Here is a 22643-nt window from a genome sequence, read left to right as displayed (position 1 = left end):
GCCATACATTTTTATCAAAGAAAAATTAAATGAAATATTGTATAATATTATTGATTTCACTGTGCCGCGTTCAGTAATGTAATCCGGGGGAAGGGGATGATTAACAACTTCCTGCTCCAAAACTCACACTGCTTCTGGATTCACGGCAGGTCTCAGCTTTAGCTACACCATGTTTTGGCCATTTGTTTGTTAAATAGGAATAAATGGGAGTCTGTACACCTCAATAGCAGCACCAGTACACTAGCAGACATCACCCTAATCACCCTGAACCACAGAATTCAAAATAAAAGCCCCATGCCTTATGAATCATTGCAATGTGTTTGTAGCAGAAATCCCCAAATGAGAGATGATCTGGAGAAAAAACACCAAGATGAATGTTTTAGATCAATGCTTCCACCAGCACAGTGCCTTTAATCGGATACAATTGTATTAGATATCAGAGAAGGCCTTTTATGTGCAGTTAACAATGGGAAAGTTCATCTTTTTTCCAATTCCGTGACACTAAAAGCAAAGAGATGTTAACTCATTAATGCCTGTATCTGAAATGCTACATTTCTTTTGAGGGTTTTTTTTAATACATCAAACTAAATGGCAAAAACGTCAGGTTTTACTTCTTAAATGTACTATATTAAATGTAGTCTCATGTACAGTGACTATTCATAAATCAAGAAAAACTCAACATTTTATTTGTGAATAAAGGTATTAAAATTAAACGCAGTTGAGAAATTCAAATGCACAATGTTAGATGTTAATCCAAGGTATAAATGTACACAATTTCGTCAAAAAAAACAAACAAACTGAAACTGAAATGAACCGTTATTGCATCATTCATTTGCCCATTGTCAGCTTTTTTTTCTGCTTCCCCATTTTTTTCTAGTAGATTTGTAATAGGTTCCCTGCAGCATGAACTACAAGTCAACAACAGGAATAATAACTGGTCAGTACACTTTTATATAGATAAAAGAATGATTTTATATTTCTAGTTTGCACGTACAATCACCCATGCCTTTCCCAGAATCCCAGCACTATCCAGCAGTACAGAGGAAAAACAAAAGTAGAAATTAGATTGTATGACAGACACTTAATTAACAAGGTTAGTAAAATTATACCCAACAGACTAACATTATATACACTTGCAAATGCCTGTCCTTATGCCTGTTCATGGTATAGACACTTTAACAGTAGGGCATAGGCTTTAACAGTGGCACAGTTCAGTTTTCAGACGACCTTTAGTCATAGTGCGTGAATTTAAGGCACATACAATCTTGATGCAAATGCAATGAACAGGCTGTAAACAAAGATGATGGTCATCTCTTAATGCAGAAAACACTTATTCTCACAACATCTTAATGCGGTTAATAATACTTCATGTCAGCATATACTCTGTCTGTTATTTACATGTAGTCATGAGAAAAAAGTTCATAAAGACTCAAGATATGTAATATAGGCGTGGTTTTTACTGTAATGTCAGTACGATACATCTGCATTCAAAAGGCAATTAGCATTAAAAACATGCATTTTTAATCCCGGGGTTTGGTCTTTGATCTTGAAACCACAGTTTTGCTGTAGTGAAAAAAGAACAGGAGGATTTAGTTCTCTGTCGTGGTCACACAGCGCATTAATTCACACATGATCATGGGCTTTCCATGTTTCTCACAGGAGGCGTCACCACCTATTGTAATACTTATCCACAAAAAGGCACAAGCACAGTTCTGAAACATGCAGTCGGGAAAAAAAGCTGTATTGCTCTGTTTAGTTCAGCTTAAAAACTTGATCCAAGTTTTTACCATAGAAAATATGTGAGGAGATAGGGTATCCATAACCTGATTATGGACCCAATTTGAAACAGATAGCATTAAAAGAAATGTCTTTTCCAGTTACTGCCATTAAAGTCTTCCAGTATCCAAAAGCATTTATGATTCTCTTGACCATTCTGACCATTTGTGGATTGATGATGACCATTCTGACCTTTTGAAGATCAATGATGGTGCTGAGCTGTAGGTTAGGAGGTCCTACACTATCTGAGGCTGGTGGTGGATGATGCCGTTGTGTGCAGGGAGTAACCGGGTGGTCTCTGGCGCTAGCAGGATGCTGTTGGGTTTTGACTTAGGCCACAGTATACCGTTACTGTGTTCAAAGTGATTAGACATTGCCTCTGATATCTGAGAGCTCGTTGTCTCACTGCCTCCATTGTCTAGGCCGTCCACTTCTTTTGGGACCCCCAAGACCCCTGAATCTTCATCAACTGGCCCCAGGTCACCCTCCTCCTCATCAGTGAGCATAGGGTAGTTGGAAGTGCTTAGGGGGGGTGACTGGTGCTCTCTTTTGCCTACCACGCTGCCATTTCTGCTGCTCATTCTGCTGCCTGTTCTGCTGCCCCCTCCTGACTGTGGTCTGCCCTCTGCTGGTAAAATAGCGCTACCGTTCCGAGACCTGATACCTTCGGCGGTCTGATGCTGTAGGTATGGAGACGGCTGGAGTGGAGGGAGGAAGTGGCTTTCCTAGAAATGAGAAACAGACAAAAAAAGTGAAATATACTACAATTCAAACTTCAAAATTATAATTATTTAAGTTATTTTTGTATAGATTGACATGTAGTAGCTGTTACGTACATCTTCTTGTATCTACACTACACAAGGACAGGCTAAAGGGGGCTAACAAAGTATGCAGAGAAACAGACAAACTACAGTCTGTAATTGTAGAACTACAAAGTGCACCTATATGATGAGTGGAGCTGATAAAATAGAAATAAGGAGGTGTATGTAATGAAATGGCCAGGTAGTTTACAATAATTTATGCAGTACAGAATTAATTCTTATTTTATTTATATTTTCTTTATTATATTGTCCTATATTTTTACATTTTAATAATTTGTAATCAATATTTAAAAGATTGAGTATACACTGTAAATTCTATTAACAATATTTTTGTCTGCTTCAAGATTTGATTACTAATTTTTCAATACAAGACATTCAGAACGTTACCTTCACTACAACTTCATCCTTGATGTTATGCAGATTTCTCAGTCATTTTAGAATCATCTACAGCTCTGTGCATTTATTCTGGACACATCTAACATTTCTTTTTTTTTACAGTAAAAACTCTGTCCTACTAATTACACACAGACAAGCGAACTTGTAGGGGACCTCATTTTACACATCTATTTGGCATCAAATTGGATCTATGTTACTGAAAAGAAATTTGTAAACAGTAATTTAAAAGTTGGCTAGAACAGTTTTTATGTATTTTTAATGTAAAAAATTGTATTGCACTGCACAACATCTGATGAAAGGAAATCAGACCAATGCGTGTACAGACACATACCGAATGCACCAATGACAAATTGCTGTTCTTCACAAAAGACTCCACTTTCAGTCGAGTGAAATCTCCCTCTCTCTCTCTTTCCATCATGCGCTCCCTCCCTCGTCTGGACGTATTGTAAATGACCGGTCGACCCAACATATCCACAGCCCCTCCCAGCGTAGAGTGACTGTCTCGAGAACGGGGGTGGTCCTGAAAGACAGCAAAAAGAATGAAATTAAAACACCCCGGAAAGTGAACAGGAGAATATAACATTTAACTACAGAGGAAGACAGAGGTCAAGGATATACCAGGGAACTGAGGCTGGTACGTATTGTTCCTTCACCTCTCAGCGGCAGAGCTTCATCCATCTGATAAGACAGAATGAAAAGATATACAAAATGAACACACAATAAAAATAATGGAATATATGTTACAGTTTCTTGGTAAATATTGTCTTGGTAAATAGAATCATTGTTAGGTGTATGTATTCATACCTGGTACTTTTCTGTGTTAATTGAGCCTACTCTCCTGATCGAGGCCTGCCTGGATAGAGTGCTGATTTCTACCCTGCGAGAGAGATTGAGAGAGAGTGTTCTATGCAGTAACACGCTGATGGAGGCACGCACGAGAATAATGTCCACATCATGCACATGTGAAACATTATGAAAATTCAATAAGTAGGTTATTGTATGAACCATCAATATCTAACTTAACAGTACAAAAATTGCTGACTTTGTTCACCATTTTTGGTATCTTTGAGGAAAGAAATGGGAAAGTCAGATTCTCTGTGCCATGCTAATTGGAGATTTCCTGAAATTTCATATGACTGAAAGAAATTCCCCACCACTGGCTTAATATTTTGTCAGCCTACGTCTTAAGTGTTAGCAATGCTGACATGTGGCTTGTTAAGTGTAAAAATTAGTATCAAAAATAAAATAAATATTGAAAAAAAAGGACAAACATTTCTCTCTTGTGATACCAATTAAAGTGGCTACTTTTGGAAAGCAGTTAATGATCCCTAATGTCTTCGGGATATGGGTTATAATGTGGAATGTGGGCTAGAGTTTGTAATATAAGTTACAATATAGAATGTGAGATCAACCCACAATGTGGGTTAGAACTGAGAATATGAGTTAAAGTTTGAACTATGGGTTACAATTTGAAAAGTTAGAATTTAGAATGTGGGTCAGAAATGGGAACAGGAATTACATTTGGAATATGAAATAGAACTTAGAATGACAGTTATAATGTGGAATATAGGTTAAAATTTGGAATATGGGTTAGAATGTTAAATGTTAATCAGAATATGGAATATGCATAAATTTGTAATTTGACAAAAAAATGGACAAAAACAAAAAATAAATATGTTTGAAATGAAAAGCTTAGTGTAATAGTTCATCAATGATTAAAACTGGTCCAATGTTGGCTTACTTTTTCTCATTCAGTTCCATGGTCAGCTGTTTGTTTTTTCGCTTGTAGTGTCGGTTCACTGTTAGGACCACAGCCACCAGAATAATCACCACCATAACAGCAACGGCTCCTATGATGATGAGCAGGAGGCTGTCGAATGATGTCTTTTTTTGACGTAACTCTGTTAAATTGACAGACAAACAATCATATTCACTTAGTCACAACCAACTGACCACCCAGTAATTTTTTTAATCAAAGTTTATGTATTGTGCACGTGTATAATACAGGCACTAGGGGTCAGCAATCAGCAATGAAAGATCTAAAATATCCCAGAGTCTGCACAGAACTAGAGGGCGGCAACTAAAGGTTCTTGAAGTATTTGTTGAGTAAAACAGTGCCGAAAGCCCATGTCTGCAAATTTAAATACATTCAAATGTAGCACTGAATTTAGATAAAAAGTTTATTTTAACACACTGTCACCAGCTGTGGCGGGAAGATGTGAGTCTCCAGTAGTTTTGGTTCATTTTTCTTTTTTTTTTACAACAAGGCCAAACTACAGGTACCACAAGTCACATTTGTTTATTAAAGCACTTTAAAAACCAAGTAAAGTTCTGGTACATCAGATTTAAAATATCTAATTAAAGCAGAAGATACAAAAGAAAAGGTCATTCTGTTACACAACCTCATTTCCAAAAAAGTTCGGATGCTGTGCAAAATGTAAAAAAACAGCATGCAACAATGTGCAAATCATTAAAATCCTAATGTAATTGAAAATAGTACAAAGACAACACAACTGTCCCAACTACTTTGGAAATGGGGCTGTATTTTCACATGAAAGTACAAAACCTAAACATGTTTTTCATTTACATTTAGCAGCAATCATGCTGATGTTATTTATTTGTATTGTGATGTTGATGTGATGCATCATACATTTTCTTTCAAGTTCTATTTCCATGTGAATACGCAATAACTACAAAACAACATACAGGCAAACGTACCAGTTACAGTTATCTTCAAGTGAGATCGCCCTGAGCCCACCAGGTTGGTGGCTACACATTCATACTCTCCTGTGTCTGTCAGGGTCAGAGGCCTGTTAAATTTCAGAAGTCCCTTCTCTGTCGTCACGCCGTCTGGTAAACCTCCATCGTTCCTGAAGAGTGAGAACAGCCAGTTCTGTAACTCAACCAGTTTAAGACTCAGTATCTGGCAATATGAATTATTTCCTAAATTGACATTCAGTCATCCTACTGTTGAACAAAGTTCTAGTCACTGGTGACAAATTGCTTCATTACTTGTGAGAAACAGAAAATGCTGCCAACGTCTAAGACTGAACTGTTTTAGTGTGAAGTGTTTGACTTTTGTGAAAGGAAGAGTAGAAGGAAGTACATGGAACATATTTTACATGAGACACAGACGAGTTTGCATAGTGACAGTAAACTAGTTTCCCCCAAACTCCGACGACACATTTTACCTGGTTGCTGTCTAAATATCATCTTGTCTAAATAAATAACAGCAAACAAATATATCCAATACATGTCTTATATGATGTGCCATGAAAAGAAAACACGTCTGCATGTTTTAATGTACAATTAATGTTTATTTGCTGAATTTAACACATTGGAAAAATAATGCGGTCTGTGCAAAGGTTATGGCACCTTTTATATGTTTTCCAATGTGCAGGTAAATAGAAACTATGCAAACATGCAGAAAAATGTCACATTTTAGGTTCTCTGGATGTATTAACTCATCAAAATCAACAAAGCATAAAATGAAACTGGAGTGTTTGACTTTCACATACAACTATAAAGAAAACTATGAACAAAACTGAGAAAACTAAATTAATAAAATGAGATGATGTCATAATGGGCTGATAACCAATCAGCTACTTGCAGCTGTGCAGTTTATGTAGTTAATACACACTAGTTGTTCACAGGCTCTCTATAATTGGTCTAAATCCGTCATGTTTTATGAAACATGCAGTTGTTCAGTGTTCCAGAAGTACTGATGATATCCAGGATATATTCAAATAATTGTATCATGATGTCATTTATCATGTAGTCCACCCTTACTTCACCTCTACCAAATCCACATATATCCACTCATCCCCCAGTCATCAGTCATTCCCCCCATTTCTCACCCTCCTCTCCCTTCCTCTTTCGTGTGAAAGTGTGTTGCTGACGGTTTATGCACAAGCTGCAACACGATACCAGGACACAGTTACTTTACTCACTTTGCATTTGCACTGAGCAGACACAGAACAGGTTCTGCCACTTAGGTCACTCACCAAAATGCTGTGTGTGAAAGACAAAAGCTCAAGAAACGAGTGGCTGACTGCTTGAAGGTGCGTGCATAGAACTTTGAGTCACTCCTGCAGCTAATCGCAAAATAAGGCGTGTGTGTGTGTGACTAATGAAAAACACTGCGACTTATTTGTGACATAATTACAACACAAATGTTTCCTCTAATACATTGCATATAAACATGGTCATACAGGCTAGAGCTACAGAAAAGTCCTATCTGGTAAACGAAAAAATCAGTGAGGGTGTGTTAATAAATTTAGCTGATTGAATCACTGAGATACCACACCTTTAGAGTGGATTACTGCGGCATGCGAGCAGGGAAAGAAACAGAAACGTGACATGCAGCTTAGGCCGGGCAAAAGAGCAGGTGAAAAGGCATTTTTGGATTATTTTTATTATTATTATTGTTGTATTCTTTTTTTTTTTTGATTACTGACTATCCTGATGCAGATTATCCCCCAAGACTTTCATCACTTTGCTATACCATTCAAATGTAATCGCATAAGTAAAACTTCTGCACATCTGTCTATTTTTTTTTCTATATTAATCAATGACAAACACGTGATAAAAATTCAGAACACTAATGCACACAAAATAGTAACTTTCAGCCCCCTTTCTTGATATTGAATCCAACATAAAAACCTAGATGTGCAGACTCGCACCTTTCAGTGCAGAATGTAAACTGAACATTAATGCATTAACTTTGCAATCAACCATTATACTTAAATGATATAGAACAACTACAGTAATAACTGTGACTACAGGATAGTTTTAGTGATGCATTGGAACCATTTAAAGATTAAAAGAGCCTAAAGATTTTATACCACTTTAAGGGTTCTTCCTTGTTTGCAAAAATGGGTCTCCAAAGAGCCATCCATAGAAAGGGTCCTTAGAAAACCAAGATCATGACCATCATGAACAGAATCTTTTATGGCACATTTATTTTCAGGAGTGCAGACAGACAGCTGAATGAGCAGACAGACCATTACATGATTATTTACCTGTTCCAGGTGAAATTGTCTGGTTTTGGGTTTCCTTCACCATCACACTCTAGCTTTACGTCCTCCAGTCCCACATACCAGTTGTCATCATAACCTTTGATTGCTGCCTCCGGTGGGTCTAACACACACACACACACACACACACACACACACACACACACACACACACACACACACACACACACACACACACACACACATACTGCCTTTAAAGTCATTGTTAATCAGAAATCATAACATATGTTTCTTCGGTACTATGACGTATGCCTGAGTGAAACATTGTAAGGGAGGGTCTCTGAGCTAGCTGAACAGTTTTACTTAATGATAGGTGGGGTGTTGGGAGAGGAAGGTGAAACATGATATTGTTAATTATTATTTTTCCCTGACTATGGCACAGTGATGTCATCACTCAAATTTCACTATTATACAAAGATTTTTGTCTTTTAAATTATATGTTAAGGATAGAATTTAACAAGACTAAGGATTTTAAATTGACTGGAAATACCCACTTTGTGCCCCATTATCATTAAAGGTTACATTTCAACCTGTGTTGAAATGCTGATTCAAATTCACTCCTTTCTTGTTATAGTGAAAATAATATCATAATGATGTAGGCACTAATGCTATGCTAATAATCATTAGTAATACTATGACACAACACAAAGATAATAACATTATCCCAATAATAATGCTACTTAGCAATTTCCCTGCATGGATTGTTACAAACTAATGTAAACCAATCAGCTGCTTCACACACACACCCAGAATTTCCTTGGCTAATTTCTCGGAACTAAAGATGTTACGACAATGAATCAGACAGAAACTAGGTAGTCATACTCCCGAGGCAGACACAAAACAGGTGCTACCAACCACAAGTTCAGAGAGGTTACCAAGCAGACCTAAAGAATCTGAAGGGCATTTTTCCACTAGGTGAGTGAAAGGTGAAATGGTTACTTAAATGAGTAGATGAAAGAGATAAACTACAACATTAGTCAAAATACTCTCTGAGTTCGCTAGAGCATCGTGAAAAAGGGCAGACAAACAAGCTGATTTCACTGTAAAAAGTGGAAGAGGCCAGAAGGTCATTTATGTGTTTTATGTGATTTGGACAAAGACTTCCGCCCGAAGACTGCTGGGATAGGCTCCAGCATCCCCCCGCGACCCTGACGGAGAAGCGGCTTAGAAAATGGATGGATGGATGGAGAATGTTTAACAATGTTTAACTACATGTTAACCACCGGCAACAAACAGTTACACATACAGATCTGTCACTCTTAAAAATAAGCGTTCCTAAATAGTTATTATCTTGGGTGTGTGGTTCTTTAATTTGCAGAAAAAAAGTGTTCTTCACACTCATAAATCTCCTTCACAAAAAAGGTTCTTTCAGGAACCATGTGCAGAAACGTTCTTCAGGGAATCATTGTTTTCCAATGTAACAAAATACAAATGAGTTTATATGTAAAAACTGTAAAAAAAAAAGCATGACCTTGTCATACTTACAGTGCACTACAACCTGGCTTCTGTACCTCCGTGGGCTTTTTAGAGTCGGGTGCCAAACCAGGCAGTCCATCTTGCGGCCATTCATGTAGCGCAAGGGGTGCAGGGAGAACTTGATGAAAGAGACTCCGTTTTCCAGACTGCGGTTCTGGCTCTGGCCCGGTAGGTCTGTGTCCCAAGACAGACCAGGCTGAGGTTTCGCCATCGAGCGGCATGTAGCGGCCTGCCGAAAAGACTGACCCTCCACTAGAATAAAGGTATCCAAAGTGGAGATGGGTTGCGCTAAAGGAAGACAAAACCAAGAAGCAATGAATATTGAATAACCAGCACTACACTCATTTTTTGCACTACACTCAGTCTTTGATGTTTGATGACATTTGAAAAATTCTAAAATGCTTTTGTGGATGTAAATGAACGCCGGAACTGCACTGAGCATCTGTGACGTGTTCCTCTGAAACTACAGAGACCTTTAATATACTGAACTGAGAAACAAAACACCTTAAAAGAAAGCATTGAAAGAATATCACTAAGACATAAGATGATTACAGAGGCATTAATACTGCAGCGTCGTGGGCCGCACTGCCGTGAGGAGCTTAGCGGGGTGTGGCCATGCTCCAGTTTTAGAAAAGGGACTGTTATTGTTGCTGTTGTTGCTATGTTTATGTTGTTATCAGAGTAGTTATTTTGCTTGGTGTAAACTGTATCTGAGAAAGGAGGCTTTGGAGTTAACTAGAGGTCAGAAGGTCTATTCTCCTCACATTTTGTATCCTCCTGTGTTACTCCCTTTCTGTATTTCCTGCTGGGGTTAGCCCTGGGCTGGGCATTTTTGAAGAGCATTTGTTCATATGAACACCGTTTTCTGCATTTTCCTCTGAGGCGACACTACAATATTTCAGATAAATTAAAGGTAAATTGCATTTTTATTTTTCACCCAATTTAGCCTACCAGCAAATATTTAGAGGTACATCTAGCTGCACCTCTGCAGACCAGGCCTTCAGCTGAGCAAAAGCTCTGGAGTGGAAGAAGTCCAGACCTGATCAGTTAGGAAGTTTGGGAGCTAGTTAGCTTAGCTAGCTCCCAAGTTAGTGACATTCTGTTTAAAATTCTATAAAGTTTGAAGCCTGTAGCTCACTGGCTAAAGTGGATGGGGAGGTAGCTATCCATGAGCTTAACCCTGTAGCAGAGCTTCAGTCTCTACACTGTGGTAATATTTGTTACAGCAACACAGTTTTATGGTGAAAAAATATCTTGTGAACATTTTCTGCCCATTTTCTTTTTGCTTTGTGTAGACTAAACGGTCCATTTCCATGGATCCATGCTGCCGATTTCCAAACATCAACCACAACATGACTGAAACATTCCTATATAGACAATGAGAAACCCGGCTACAGAAAACTTGCATTAACTTTACTAGGACTGCCAAAGTTAGGAGCCCTTTATTTTCCTTTACAGTTGTATGTTTCCAGAGCTCTGTGTTCCCCATATACTCTGTTCCCTTTTGTTTAAACAATCCTAGGTCCCCATGGCCCAGTGTTCCAGCACGATTTGATTCAATCATGATTAATGTCCATTTCACTTGTACATAGGGCGGCACGGTGGCGTGGCGGGTAGCGCTGTTGCCTCACAGCGAGGAGGGCCTGGGGTCCTCTCTGTGTGGAGTTTGCATGTTCTCCCCGTGTCTGCGTGGGTTTCCTCCGGGTTCTCCGGTTTCCTCCCACAGTCCAAAGACATGCAGTCAGGTCAATTGGACATGCTAAATTGCCTTTAGGTGTGAGTGTGTGTGTGACTGTCTGTGTCTGTCTGTCTGCCCTGCGATGGACTGGCGACCTGTCCAGGGTGTCTGCTGGGATAGGCTCCAGCATCCCCCCGCGACCCTGACGGAGAAGCGGCTTGGAAAATGGATGGATGGATCACTTGTACATTTACGAATCTATATACAGTATGTAAATATGTAAACGTTGTAAACATTATAAATACACACACAATACCTGGCGTTGCTTTGCTGTTTCTAAATAAATTCCTCTACTAAATCACACTTCATTTGTTAATAATGTGTTAACAGAATAAATTAGTAATGACAAGATTTTCTTTTGCTGCTGATGAAATTTCCTAGTTTGAATCTTTAAACCAGGATTGTCTAATTGGGGGTTCTTCCAGGCCAAAGTGCTGCAGAGATTAGCATTTACCTTCATCTAACACTGTGAATTCAGTTCATGAAGGCTTTGCTATTTAGCTGATGAGCTGAATCAGGTGTCTAATGAGGAAGTGTGCTGCAGAGTTTTGTCCCATCAAAACTGGAGTCTGACACATTTGATGTAACCCATCAATAGTAGTGCAGGCCAAAGTGAGTGAGTGATACTTTTTTAATCCCACAACCGGGGAAATTCCACCTCCGCATTTAACCCATCCGTGAAGTGAAACACCACATACACACTAGTGAATACACACACTAGGGGCAGTGAGCACACTTGCCCGGAGCAGTGGGCAGCCCTATCCACGGTGCCCGGGGAGCAGTTAGGGGTTAGGTGTCTTGCTCAAGGATACCTCAGTCATGGACTACTGGCTCTGGGCATCGAACCGGCAACCTTCCAGTCACAGGGCCAGTTCACTAACCTCCAGCCCACGACTGCCCCCCAAAAAAGTCCAGCTGCTTGCATGCTTTTTAGTTATGCAAGCTACAGGCATAGTCCTCTCATTCAAATATAACCTTTAACTGACTTTTAGAGCCATTTCTTCATCAAACTGTGCTGGACAGCGCTTGTAGGAGTCACATGGATAAACTAACTAGCAGTAAACTAATAAAGGTAATAGCAAAGTGTGAAGCAGTTCCCCCAAGAATCTATTAGCTAAACCTGCTCTCTCAGAACCTCTCACTTTTACTGCTTAAATCCCACCCTACAAACGATGAACAAGAATCAAACGATTTGCCCACTCCTTCCCCATACTCCAAATGTAGTCGATCAGCTAAGACCTGTTAGAACAAAATGGCTGTCACTGTTGTTTCTAAATATGCTATATACTTATGTCCATTTGTATAGATAACATTGCGTCATTCAGTGTTAGGAACCACAGGAGAAGTCTATTTGAGATACCTAACAGCTCGACATGGTTGGAGGCAAGTGTGAGATGATTCAGACACTCAGTTTGCATAATGCTAAGAGGTGGTTATAACCTTGTTAGACACAAGAGCTTTGTTGTTCTGCAAAACACATCTTGGTTGATTGTTTATGTCTGGGTAGATGGAAATTTGGCCAAAGGCATCACAGAGAGAAACTGAGTGAAATGCAGCTTTATGAGTTTTAATTTGCAAACTAAAATATGTACAAACACTTACTCCACACAGTGAGAGACAGCTGGGTGTCACTGCTTCCAGTGGGAAAGGCACTAATGGTACAGGTGTATTTTCCCTCATCTGCCAGTTTTGTATTCATGATGATCAGAGCAGAGTTCGCCATGGGGTTTGTGCCCTCGAATCGCACACGGCCTGCATAATCACGAGATTCTGAGGGAAGACAGAACAGTAAACAAAAAATTTGAGAAAAATCCTACCAGTCACAGGAAGAGAAATTTAGCTTTTTAACAATTTATATTTTATAACACTGTTTTCAGTCAGATCTATCTTGTACTTTTTCATTTTGAAAATCTGTTAACTAATGTTTTAGTCAAACACTAACATGTCATTGTTTATGTGTTAAAAAAGAATTTGATGGAATTCAAGTTTACAGTAATAAATGTAGACTATAATAAAGGGTTAAAGGGTTTTTTGCCTATGAGGAAAATAACTATTGTGCTTTTTATTGAATAATCTTTCACTGTTGTCTTTGAAACAATGGTTTACAAATGACATTGCCTGCTGGAATTGTGTATAATAATAATAATAATAACAACAACAACAATAATAACAGTAACAACAACAACAACAACAATTATTATTATTATTATTGTTGTTGTTGTTGTTGTTATTATTACTGACATAATTTCATTAAAGCAATAACTACTTCCTGGGTGTGGAGGTATAATATATGGATGCTATAAATGCATTTTTACCTAACTGTCCTTCTGTATGATGAGCAGTTATGATCTGTTCTTTGGTTCCATCTGGTTTTTCCTTTGTCCATATGACCTGAACCACACTCTCTTCTGACGGCTTGAACTGACAGGGCAGCCGTGTCTCTCCCTCTGCTACAGAAAACACGGCAGGGGATGAGGGCTCCACAAACATCCCACCATGTACACAGACCACTGAAGAAAGAGAGAGAGAGAGAGAGAGAGAGAGAGAGAGAGAGGGAGAGAGAGCATTAAAAACGGTCTCAATGAACAGTTACTGCTGTAGTCTGAAATATGTATTCAAAAGCTAACAACAGCTTAAGTAACCAAAAGGAGGCAAAAAGTTACAATGTTTGCACTTTGTATTAAAAAAGGAGGAAAAAACAGCGAGAAATGCTATAAAAAATATAAATAGTTCAACTCTGAAAAATGAGATGTCGGCACCTCCAGTTTGTTCGTCTAGTAAAACTATTTCAACTGTCCATTAAGCCAAATCACTTTTTACCCATCATTCTCACTCCTGTGCTTCACAGTCTTGATCATGCAGAACTGCTGTCCTGAACATTTTAGTGCTTTAGAAGAGTTCATTAATGAGCTAAATCGTTGGTTGGGGTGTGTTAGAGCAGAGATAACAATAAAATATGCAGGCCATGGGTCCAGGCTTCTGTAGTGTACCATCCACCAGCATAAGAAACAGGATGTACTTTTAATACTGTAATCACATACCCCTCAAAAAATGAAGTGTGGAACGCTGCACACATTTTGCAGTCACTGGCTATAAATATGAAGTGGAAGGGGAGAAGTCATCAGAGACCACTGTTGTTTGTTTTTCCAAATTTTATTGTTGGATGTCTTCAATAATTGACCATTTCTAAAAAATATAACTGACACACCTCTTAGCCAATCACTATCATCTCTAAAGGTTTCTTTCTCCATCAAGTGAAGGAAAAACTGAGAGAACTCTTCAAACTTGTCTGCAATGAGAAGGGCAGCAGCGGCAGTGAACTAGCCCGAATTCTTAGACTAAGAAATGGAGGAAAGAAAGTGTTGAAGAACACATAATGCCTGACACTTGCAATGTCGGATTAAAATCATTTTTAATAATCATTTTAGCTTGTTAGCTCACAGTTAGCTTGATAAATCATGGAGATTAAACGAGACCATATTAAAATATAATGCAAAAAGATAAATGCTCTAATCCACGTCAGTGTTTGTGTTGTTCTATTAAAGCTTGCTGAAAGACCTTGTGTAAAAGACTATGGGTCCTCCTCACCACCAGCTAGCTCTAGTGTTCTCACATAGCAGGGTGACAATGATTTTTGATGATTATTGATTTTTTATCATTTTGGCTGGGGTTGAAATTTGACAGCAACATGTGTTTGATCAATGTGAAACTATCATTGAAAGTCACCAGCTCCCAACTTTGGCAACAGTGACATTGAAAATATTGTGGTTTCAGCTTAGAGACACAGGAGAGGCCATGATTCTATCGTGAAAAGTGCTCTTTTATTAAACACCAGCAGAAAAGGCACATAACACAATGCAAATTGTTGGGAGGTCATCACTAGCCACACTTCACTGCTTAATTGTAGACACTCAACCAAACTACCTAAAACCACTGCCTTGCACAAAGTAACACGCACATGCATTTTGAACTAACAAGACGCAACATCAAGACATGGCCATGCCCCCAAGGCCTCTACAGCTATATTCATTTGTAGTTAACCACGAGACCAAAGTTGGCTCATTGCACTGGCATAAAACGTTGATTTACAGAAGACTGCCAGATCATGTGATGGACACATCAGTATGAACTCACACGCCCTGCTTCTCAGATTCTCTGTTCAGCTGCTGTCTCCATCATGTAGATAATATTTTCACTCCTGACATTTTTTCAAAGGTCGATGTTTGTGTGATAGACAACATTATCAAAACTGAACATTAATTACTTTACAGTATTACCTGGTTTACTGTTAGCAAAATATCATGGCTCTTCTTTAAATCTTTGCTGACTAGAGGAAATGAACCAATTTTAGTGGTCATTTACCAAGCTGAGAAATATGACTGCTTTTGAAATATAGAGAAAGAAATTATTCTTATTGTTATGCTTTTTTGCATAACAACTGGTTAAAAACACAGCTTGCTTTTATTTTTCAGAGCTTTCAAGAAGAAAAATTAAATTTGTTGTCTTGTTTGGTGTATTGTTTATTACCTTGCTAGTCAGAAAATCTGAATAAAAATACATTTTTGTCTGAAACTGAGGGAAAGTGCTGCATGCTTTAGGCCAGTGTTTCTGAAGCCTGGTCTTGGAGACCCACTGCCCTGCTCATGTTTGAGTGTCACGATTGGCCCCTCCCAGTCAGGTCCATGTAAGTTTTTGTTTTGGTTTAGTCCAGCCCCTTGTTTTGTGACTCCGCTCCTGATTGTTTTCACCTGTCCCTCGTTTTCCCTGTGTATTTAAGCCCTGTGTTTGCCCCTTGTGTTGACTGGTCTTTGTTTGATGTTTGCTTTGTTTCTCGGTGTTGTTGACTGTATTCTGGTTTTGTCATGTCTACCCCACAATCTCTCCGTATTGGCTCTATGACCTTGGACTGTTTTGACCATGACCCTGGATTTGCCCTCAGTGAAAGTCGCTTACCTCCGCACATGCGTCTGCTACCTCGCTCCGCGTTACATAAAGACCAGCCACCACACGGCGCAGCAGGTAAGCGACAGACTGGCATGTGGCTGTTCTATTGGGACGAAACTCCGGCTGTTTCCACTTAGCACGAGTTAACCGCGTCCCAACGCTGCCCTGCCAGTGAGAGCAAATCCCCTGGCGCTGAGGGAACACGAGCGTCTCGTCGGTCTCGCAAGAAAGCGAAGGACCTTCCTGCCTTGTGTTCTGATGACGAGCGCTCAGGTAAGCGCCTTGGGTCTGCCCGTCTTGAGCAACACTGCAGGGAGGAGCGACCTGCAGTGCAAGACGTGGTTAGACGGACGGAGCATACAGAAGACCCTTTCTGTGGAACTCGAGTGAGCCTTGGGAACCCACGGCATTCCTGATCCCGTGGCCACACCCCACGGCAACCCTGCGTCTCCGGGCCCACCTGCCCCCGTGGACGTCGTAGCAGGCCCGCCTGCCCCCGTGGACCTTACAGCCCCTCTCTTCTCGCCCATCCTGCCCTCGCCTGTGTCTATTCCCCGTGGTTCTTCTGTGCCTCCTTTTGTGCTTCCTGTTTCTTTCCCGGCATTTTTGCCTTCCTCTGTCCCTGGTGTGGTTTTGTTCCCTACTGTTGTGTCTGTGTCGGTTCCCGTTGCTGTTGTGGTTTCTGTTCCTGTTTCTCCTTTCGTTTCCGTTTCTGTTTCTGTTCCTGTGTCTGTCCTGGTGCCTGTTCCCCTGTCGTTCCCCTGTTCCCTCGTCCTGTTCCTCTGGTCGTGTCTCGTTCGGCGTCGTTTTGTGTTGTGCCTCCTCATCCTCCCTCCGTGTTTTGTCCTCGTTCTGTTCATGTTTCATCTGTTCCTGTGTCTGGTGTTGTCTCCCGTTACTGTTCCCGTGTCTTCTTCGGCCTCTGTGCCCGTGTCTGCCTCTGCTCGTGTGTCTGTGGCTGTGGTTTCTGTTCTGTGTTCTCCTGCTCTGACTTCTGTGTCTGTGCCTGTCTCGTGTCCTGTCCCGGCTCCTGTCCATGTCTAGTTTGGTTCTGTCCTTGTTTTGTCCTTGTTTGTTTTTGTTTTGTTTCTGTGTTTGGTTGGCGTGCCTCGGTGTACGCGGTGTACACCTCTGTGTTCGTGCCTTTGGGGCGGGGGTGGGGGTGGGGGGTAGGGGGTTACTGTCACGATTGGCCCCTCCCAGTCCTGTCCATGTACGTTTTGGTTTAGTCCAGCCCCTTGTTTTATGACTCTGCCCTCCGACCTGTCTCTCGTTTTCCCTGTATATTTAAGCCCTGTTTGCCCCTTGTGTTGACTGGTCTTTGATGCGTTGGTCTGTGTTTGCTTTGTTTCTCGGTGTTGTATTTTATTCTGGTTTTGTCATGTCTACCCCACAATCTATATGTATTGGCTCAATGACCTTGGACTGTTTTGACCGCGACCCTGGATTTGCCCTCAATGAAAGTTGCTTACCTCCACACATGCGTCCGCTACCTCACTCCGCGTTACATTGAGCTTTTCCTGCTTTAGCACACCCACTTTAACTAAGTAATGGGCTGTTAATGAGCTGAATAGCTGAATCAGGTATGTTGGGAACAGAGAAAACACTAAAGTGCAGGGCAGCAGGCCTCCAGGACCACAGCTGAGAAACACTGTCTAGGATTATATTGCTTAAGTTGGCTTTTTAAGAAATGATCCTTGCTGTAGACAAAGACCGTTTTTTTCACTGCAGTAAAAGGATTTTTGATTGGGTTGAAAAATAACTTGGGTAGCAGTGATTCTGTGTTCTATTCTTTTTTTTTTTTTTACTTTGCGTTGCTGTGGTATAAATTGAGGGTATAAAAGTGGTTAAGAATCAATATTGGATCAGAATGTTTGAGTTAACTTTGACACTTCAATGTTGGTTTGACTGTTTGCTCTCTGGGTTAGCTTTAGCATTAGCTCTTCTGAAGGGGTAGCCTCCATTGCACAGACCTCCTTGTTGGACATGAAAACTTTCTGCTTTAACATCGAGTGACTAAATCATTTCCCTTTTTTTCTCACTTCACTATGAATTGGCCTACAAACATCTTATCGGTTCTGATAAATGTCAGGTACAAACATCTGGTAAAGCCAGTATATTTTTGATTGAAAAATGTTCTCTTCTGTGAGATCGTACTTACTGATCTATTTAGCCTGCTGGTACAAGTGTAAGAGACGCTACCATGTAACCTGTACTGAAAGTTTGATAGCTAAGGGAGATAACAAAGAGAGACGGAACTTTCTCAGAATTCTGCATGTTGATGTTAAGGCTTTCAAAGTGCGGTAAATGGTAAACAGGCATTTTAGGTTCAAGCACATCTTAGTATTTAAAGAGCATAGCATACTAACAGACAGTTTTTGTCAAAATTACTTGAAGACATTATTAATTTCAAATGATAGTGTAGTCTGCTATGGGCTGCTGCAACGTGGCTTTCAGTATGCAAAAATGACATTGTGTGGTTGTTACTTTTTGTATTTATTGGTGCAGCTTGGTGGGGGGGGGGGTTGTTAATGCTGGGCAAGGTTAACCTGTGTTAAAGTACCTGTTAAGAAATAAGAGCATTTGCCCGCTCACGGAGTGTTGTCTGTGTTGTCTTCTGTGCCGATGCTACAACACTGTGAAGGGTTAGATGGGTCACACTGTTTCCCATGCATGTTTCCATTATAATAATTTCCATCCAGCCTAGTTTTACCTACAACCACATAGTCCAGTGTAGTAGTAAAAATGTTGCAATCTCTAAATGAACTTTGCCTCAGTTTCTCATTAGTTTTTTGCTGGAGTTCTGTGAAACCTGTTTCATTTCAGAACAGAAGCTACTGGAAAACATGAACAGATCGACTGAACTGACCAGTACAAAACTCTCTGAAGGCCGCAAAAAACACAGCTAAATTGCACGCCGATTGTAGTAGCCTTACATTTATCATAAGACCCTAAAAGGCAGAGAGAACTCAGAAACAAGACAGATGAGAAAGAAAACAGGAGGGAGGGAGTGTGTGAGGCAGGGAGGTGAGAAAAACAGCGTCTAAAAAAGATTTAATGGATGAAGGGCAGATATGCTGCTCAACTTGTTGTTCAATGTCTGAACAATAATTATCTCTGGGTGGAAAGAAAGCAACACACCCACATAAACACACGGTCACACAAACATTACCTAGTTAACATGGGTGCAAATTCAGATTTTTAACAGCCACCGTATGGGAAAAAAAATCTTAGAGCAGTAAAGAAAAGCGCAGTGGGTCTTATAAGTGTTCTCAGAACACCTTATATGTCATGCCTTATTTTACAGGCCCAGAATATGAAGCCACCTTAACTAGAATCAGTTCCCTGATGGCCAGAGGTCGTTTACTGTATAGCATCTCCAAGTTAACGCTGAATTCCGCTATGTTTTTCAAAAGTTCTGCATAATTCAACCGTTCAACCGACTGTGAACGAAGTCATTCAGAATGTTTTTATGTCAAATAGTTCACTGCAGAGAAATTTACTGACTCTGATTTCTTTACAGTGGTGGTGATAGAAACCAGGGGTCACAATGACTACAACCCGAACAAAGACATTTCATTTACTATACAAAATGACCAGGGAATCTACACATCTCCTGAGTTTTAGGTGCTGATGATGGCAAAATAGTAGAAATCTGAAAAATATGCTTAAGATTATTTTGCCTTACAATACTCTGCATGTACCTGGCTGCCATTTTTAAATGGTTTTAATAATAAAAATACATTTTTATAAATAAATGCAGCTTTTAGAGCCATGAAACTTTTCAGACATCTGGTTCCTGTCATTACAATCTACAAAATGTTCTGTAAACTCTGCAAATTTCTCCAGAATGAAGCATTTCACATCAAACCACTCTGAAGGAACTTAAACTTAGAATGAACCCTTTAAGCCTGTTAAACACAACAAGCAGTTCATGATTTGAACGTTTTTGAATTTGTGCCTGAACGATCACTGAAGCCATCATATACTCTCAGTGAAAAGGAAGGAAACATCCCCCTCACTGTTAATCTAAGTATTACAAATCTAACACTAACTCCAGTAATCAAAGGGGAATAAAAAAGTCCTTTCATTGACGTATAAAGCCCTACATGAGCTCGCTCCTGAGTACCTGCAAGACCTTATTTCCTATTACGAGCCATCATGACTACTCAGATCCCAGAGTGCTGGCTTATTAATAGTTCCTAGAATTCAGAAGGCTGCAGCTGGGGGAAGAGCTTTTTTCTTATAAAGCCCCCAAACTCTGGAATGATCTTCCAGAAAATGTTTGGGACTCAGACACAGTCTCAATCTTCAAATCTAGGCTGAAAACTCACCTGTTCAGTTTAGCTTTTGGTAGTTAATGTTCCCCCTTAGATAAAGACAGCAGATCCAGGGGTTCATGGACACAGGGAATTAAACTGACAACTTAAACACAGAGTAAACTGAGACGCTGGTGCTGTCGTCCCGCTGCTCACACGCGGTCACGCAGGTTTGTGGACGGTGGAGTGAAGGGATGCCAAACTGTTTCAGAGTGCTCTCGTGTCTGTGTGTCCTTCCGGTTCTCTCCTTTTAGCTAAGCTGTCATAGTCAGATCTGCTGGAGTCGTTAGCCGCACTCTGTAAATGTTCACATTCCCTGTTTTACATACAAACAGACAGAATAAATTCCCTTTCCCTGTCTTTTTTCCGAGTATACGACCGCCCACATGTCCGGCCGGACACTGAAGGACGACTGACTGTTGAGCTCTCCTGCTACCCACTTCAGACCGGCTGCCCACGTCCCAGTTGCCACCACCTCCCTTGGACTAGCTGCCCACCCTACACTGATGTTTTCATAGACTGCTAGCTGTTACTACTACTAATACTACTGCTATTAATATTAGTAGTATAGTCACTTGTAGGTAGTTTGACCAGAGGAGGATGGGTCCCCCCTGGTGAGCCTTGGTTCCTCCCAAAGTTTCTTCCTCAGCTCTGAGGGAGTTTTTCCTTGCCACTGTCGTCCCTGCCTTGCTCACCGGGTTTTTTTTTACATTCATGTCAAAACTGTGTCTTTTCTGGAATTCTGTGAAGCTGCTTTATGACAACATCCGTTATAAAAAGCGTTACAAATAAATTTGATTTGATTTGAATAAATGCTGAATTCTATGTGTAAAAACTTCTGTCTTTGAACCAGGCATCAGAATGAAACACAGACTTAAGCCCACTAGTCCCACACTGTGTGTGTTAGGGAGGGCCATCCTGTAGCTCTGAATCACACACACACACACACACACACAAACACACACACACACACACAAACAACTGTCTTACATTACTAGTGAGTTCTTCCTCACTAGCATGAGGCAGGAATTGGTTTCTATTGATTTTTTCGATTGATTGATTACTTTTTATTACTGTAACGAAGTAATGCTCCATTTAAACCTAACCATAACCTCATTATCCAAAGGGATAGAGCATTTTTTTGCTCTTTTAAACATGCAATGTGCAGCAAAAAGACAAACAAACACACATTCTTAAGTAAGAACCAGCTCTATGTTTTTACTTGAGCGAAAAAGTAATGTTGACATACAATGGTGGGGACGTACAGTCCTCACAAAGATAGCAAGACGATAGATAGCACACACACACACACACACACACACACAGAGTGAGAGAGCGGAGGCGAGTCGATATTCATAACCAGTTCTTCCTGAAAAGTCAGACAGCTGTGGACGTGTTGAGCTCTGGAGTTAAAGCTTCTTGAGCAACAAGTGAGAGAAATTCTTCAGAAACACTAAATAGACAGTTTAACTGAAATACTCACATGAATGACACACGAGCAGAATCCTGGAGCAGATGAACGCTGGGGTCATCCTCGGTGCCTGGATTTTCATCCTCACTCAAATGTCAAATGTCAGTAGAGTTCACTGCAGGAACGTTCATCGAAAAAAAGCAAAAAAACAAACAAACAAACAAACAAACAAATAAAAACAAAAACAAAAAAGGCCAACTAAACAAAATAACTCAGGTTCTGCTACCCAGAATGCAGAGTCTGAACCAATTAACCGTTAATCCCGGGTTTTCCTCTGGTTATTCCGTTTCCCAGACGGCTGTAGTAGTGAATAAGAAAGACCGAAGTCCGAGTAGAATCCACGTAAGAAACGGTTACCGGCCACTTTCGGGCGCCGCTGTCCAAAACACGGGCTTAGACGTCGCGCTCCGAGCGGTTCAGTCCGTCAGGATCGGCTCTGCGGAGCAGCGCGTCTCTCTGACTCACACTCGCCCATGAGCTCTGAAAGCCGAAGCGTCCGCTGGAAAAAAGGCTTTGATTTCATACAAAACACTAAAACATACTAAACACTAAAATTAGTCAAAACGTCCTGAATCTGCCCCGCGAGCTGAGCTGTGATGTATTTGTGACAGTCTGCCTGGAGCTTTTCCTCAGACACCTGTCCGCTCACCTCGCCCTCGCGCGTTC

General features: G+C 40.4%; 1 protein-coding gene across 1 annotated transcript; it reads right to left on the bottom strand.

Moving 5' to 3' along the window:
• Positions 1–377: 377 nt before the first annotated feature.
• Positions 378–22623, bottom strand: nectin4a (nectin cell adhesion molecule 4a). The gene is made up of 11 exons (XM_017718856.2): positions 21990–22623; positions 13559–13753; positions 12846–13013; positions 9515–9793; positions 8015–8132; positions 5712–5863; positions 4735–4894; positions 3798–3870; positions 3612–3671; positions 3325–3513; positions 378–2501 (listed from the first exon to the last, which is right to left on the bottom strand). The coding sequence occupies exons 1-11, from the start codon at positions 22057–22059 to the stop codon at positions 2013–2015; spliced, it is 1953 nt and encodes a 650-aa protein (XP_017574345.1). The 5' UTR covers positions 22060–22623; the 3' UTR covers positions 378–2012.
• Positions 22624–22643: the final 20 nt, after the last annotated feature.

This window comes from Pygocentrus nattereri, chromosome 2 (assembly GCF_015220715.1).
Source record: "Pygocentrus nattereri isolate fPygNat1 chromosome 2, fPygNat1.pri, whole genome shotgun sequence".
NCBI classification, from domain to species: Eukaryota; Metazoa; Chordata; class Actinopteri; order Characiformes; family Serrasalmidae; genus Pygocentrus; species Pygocentrus nattereri.
This window is presented reverse-complemented; position numbering and strand designations above follow the sequence as displayed.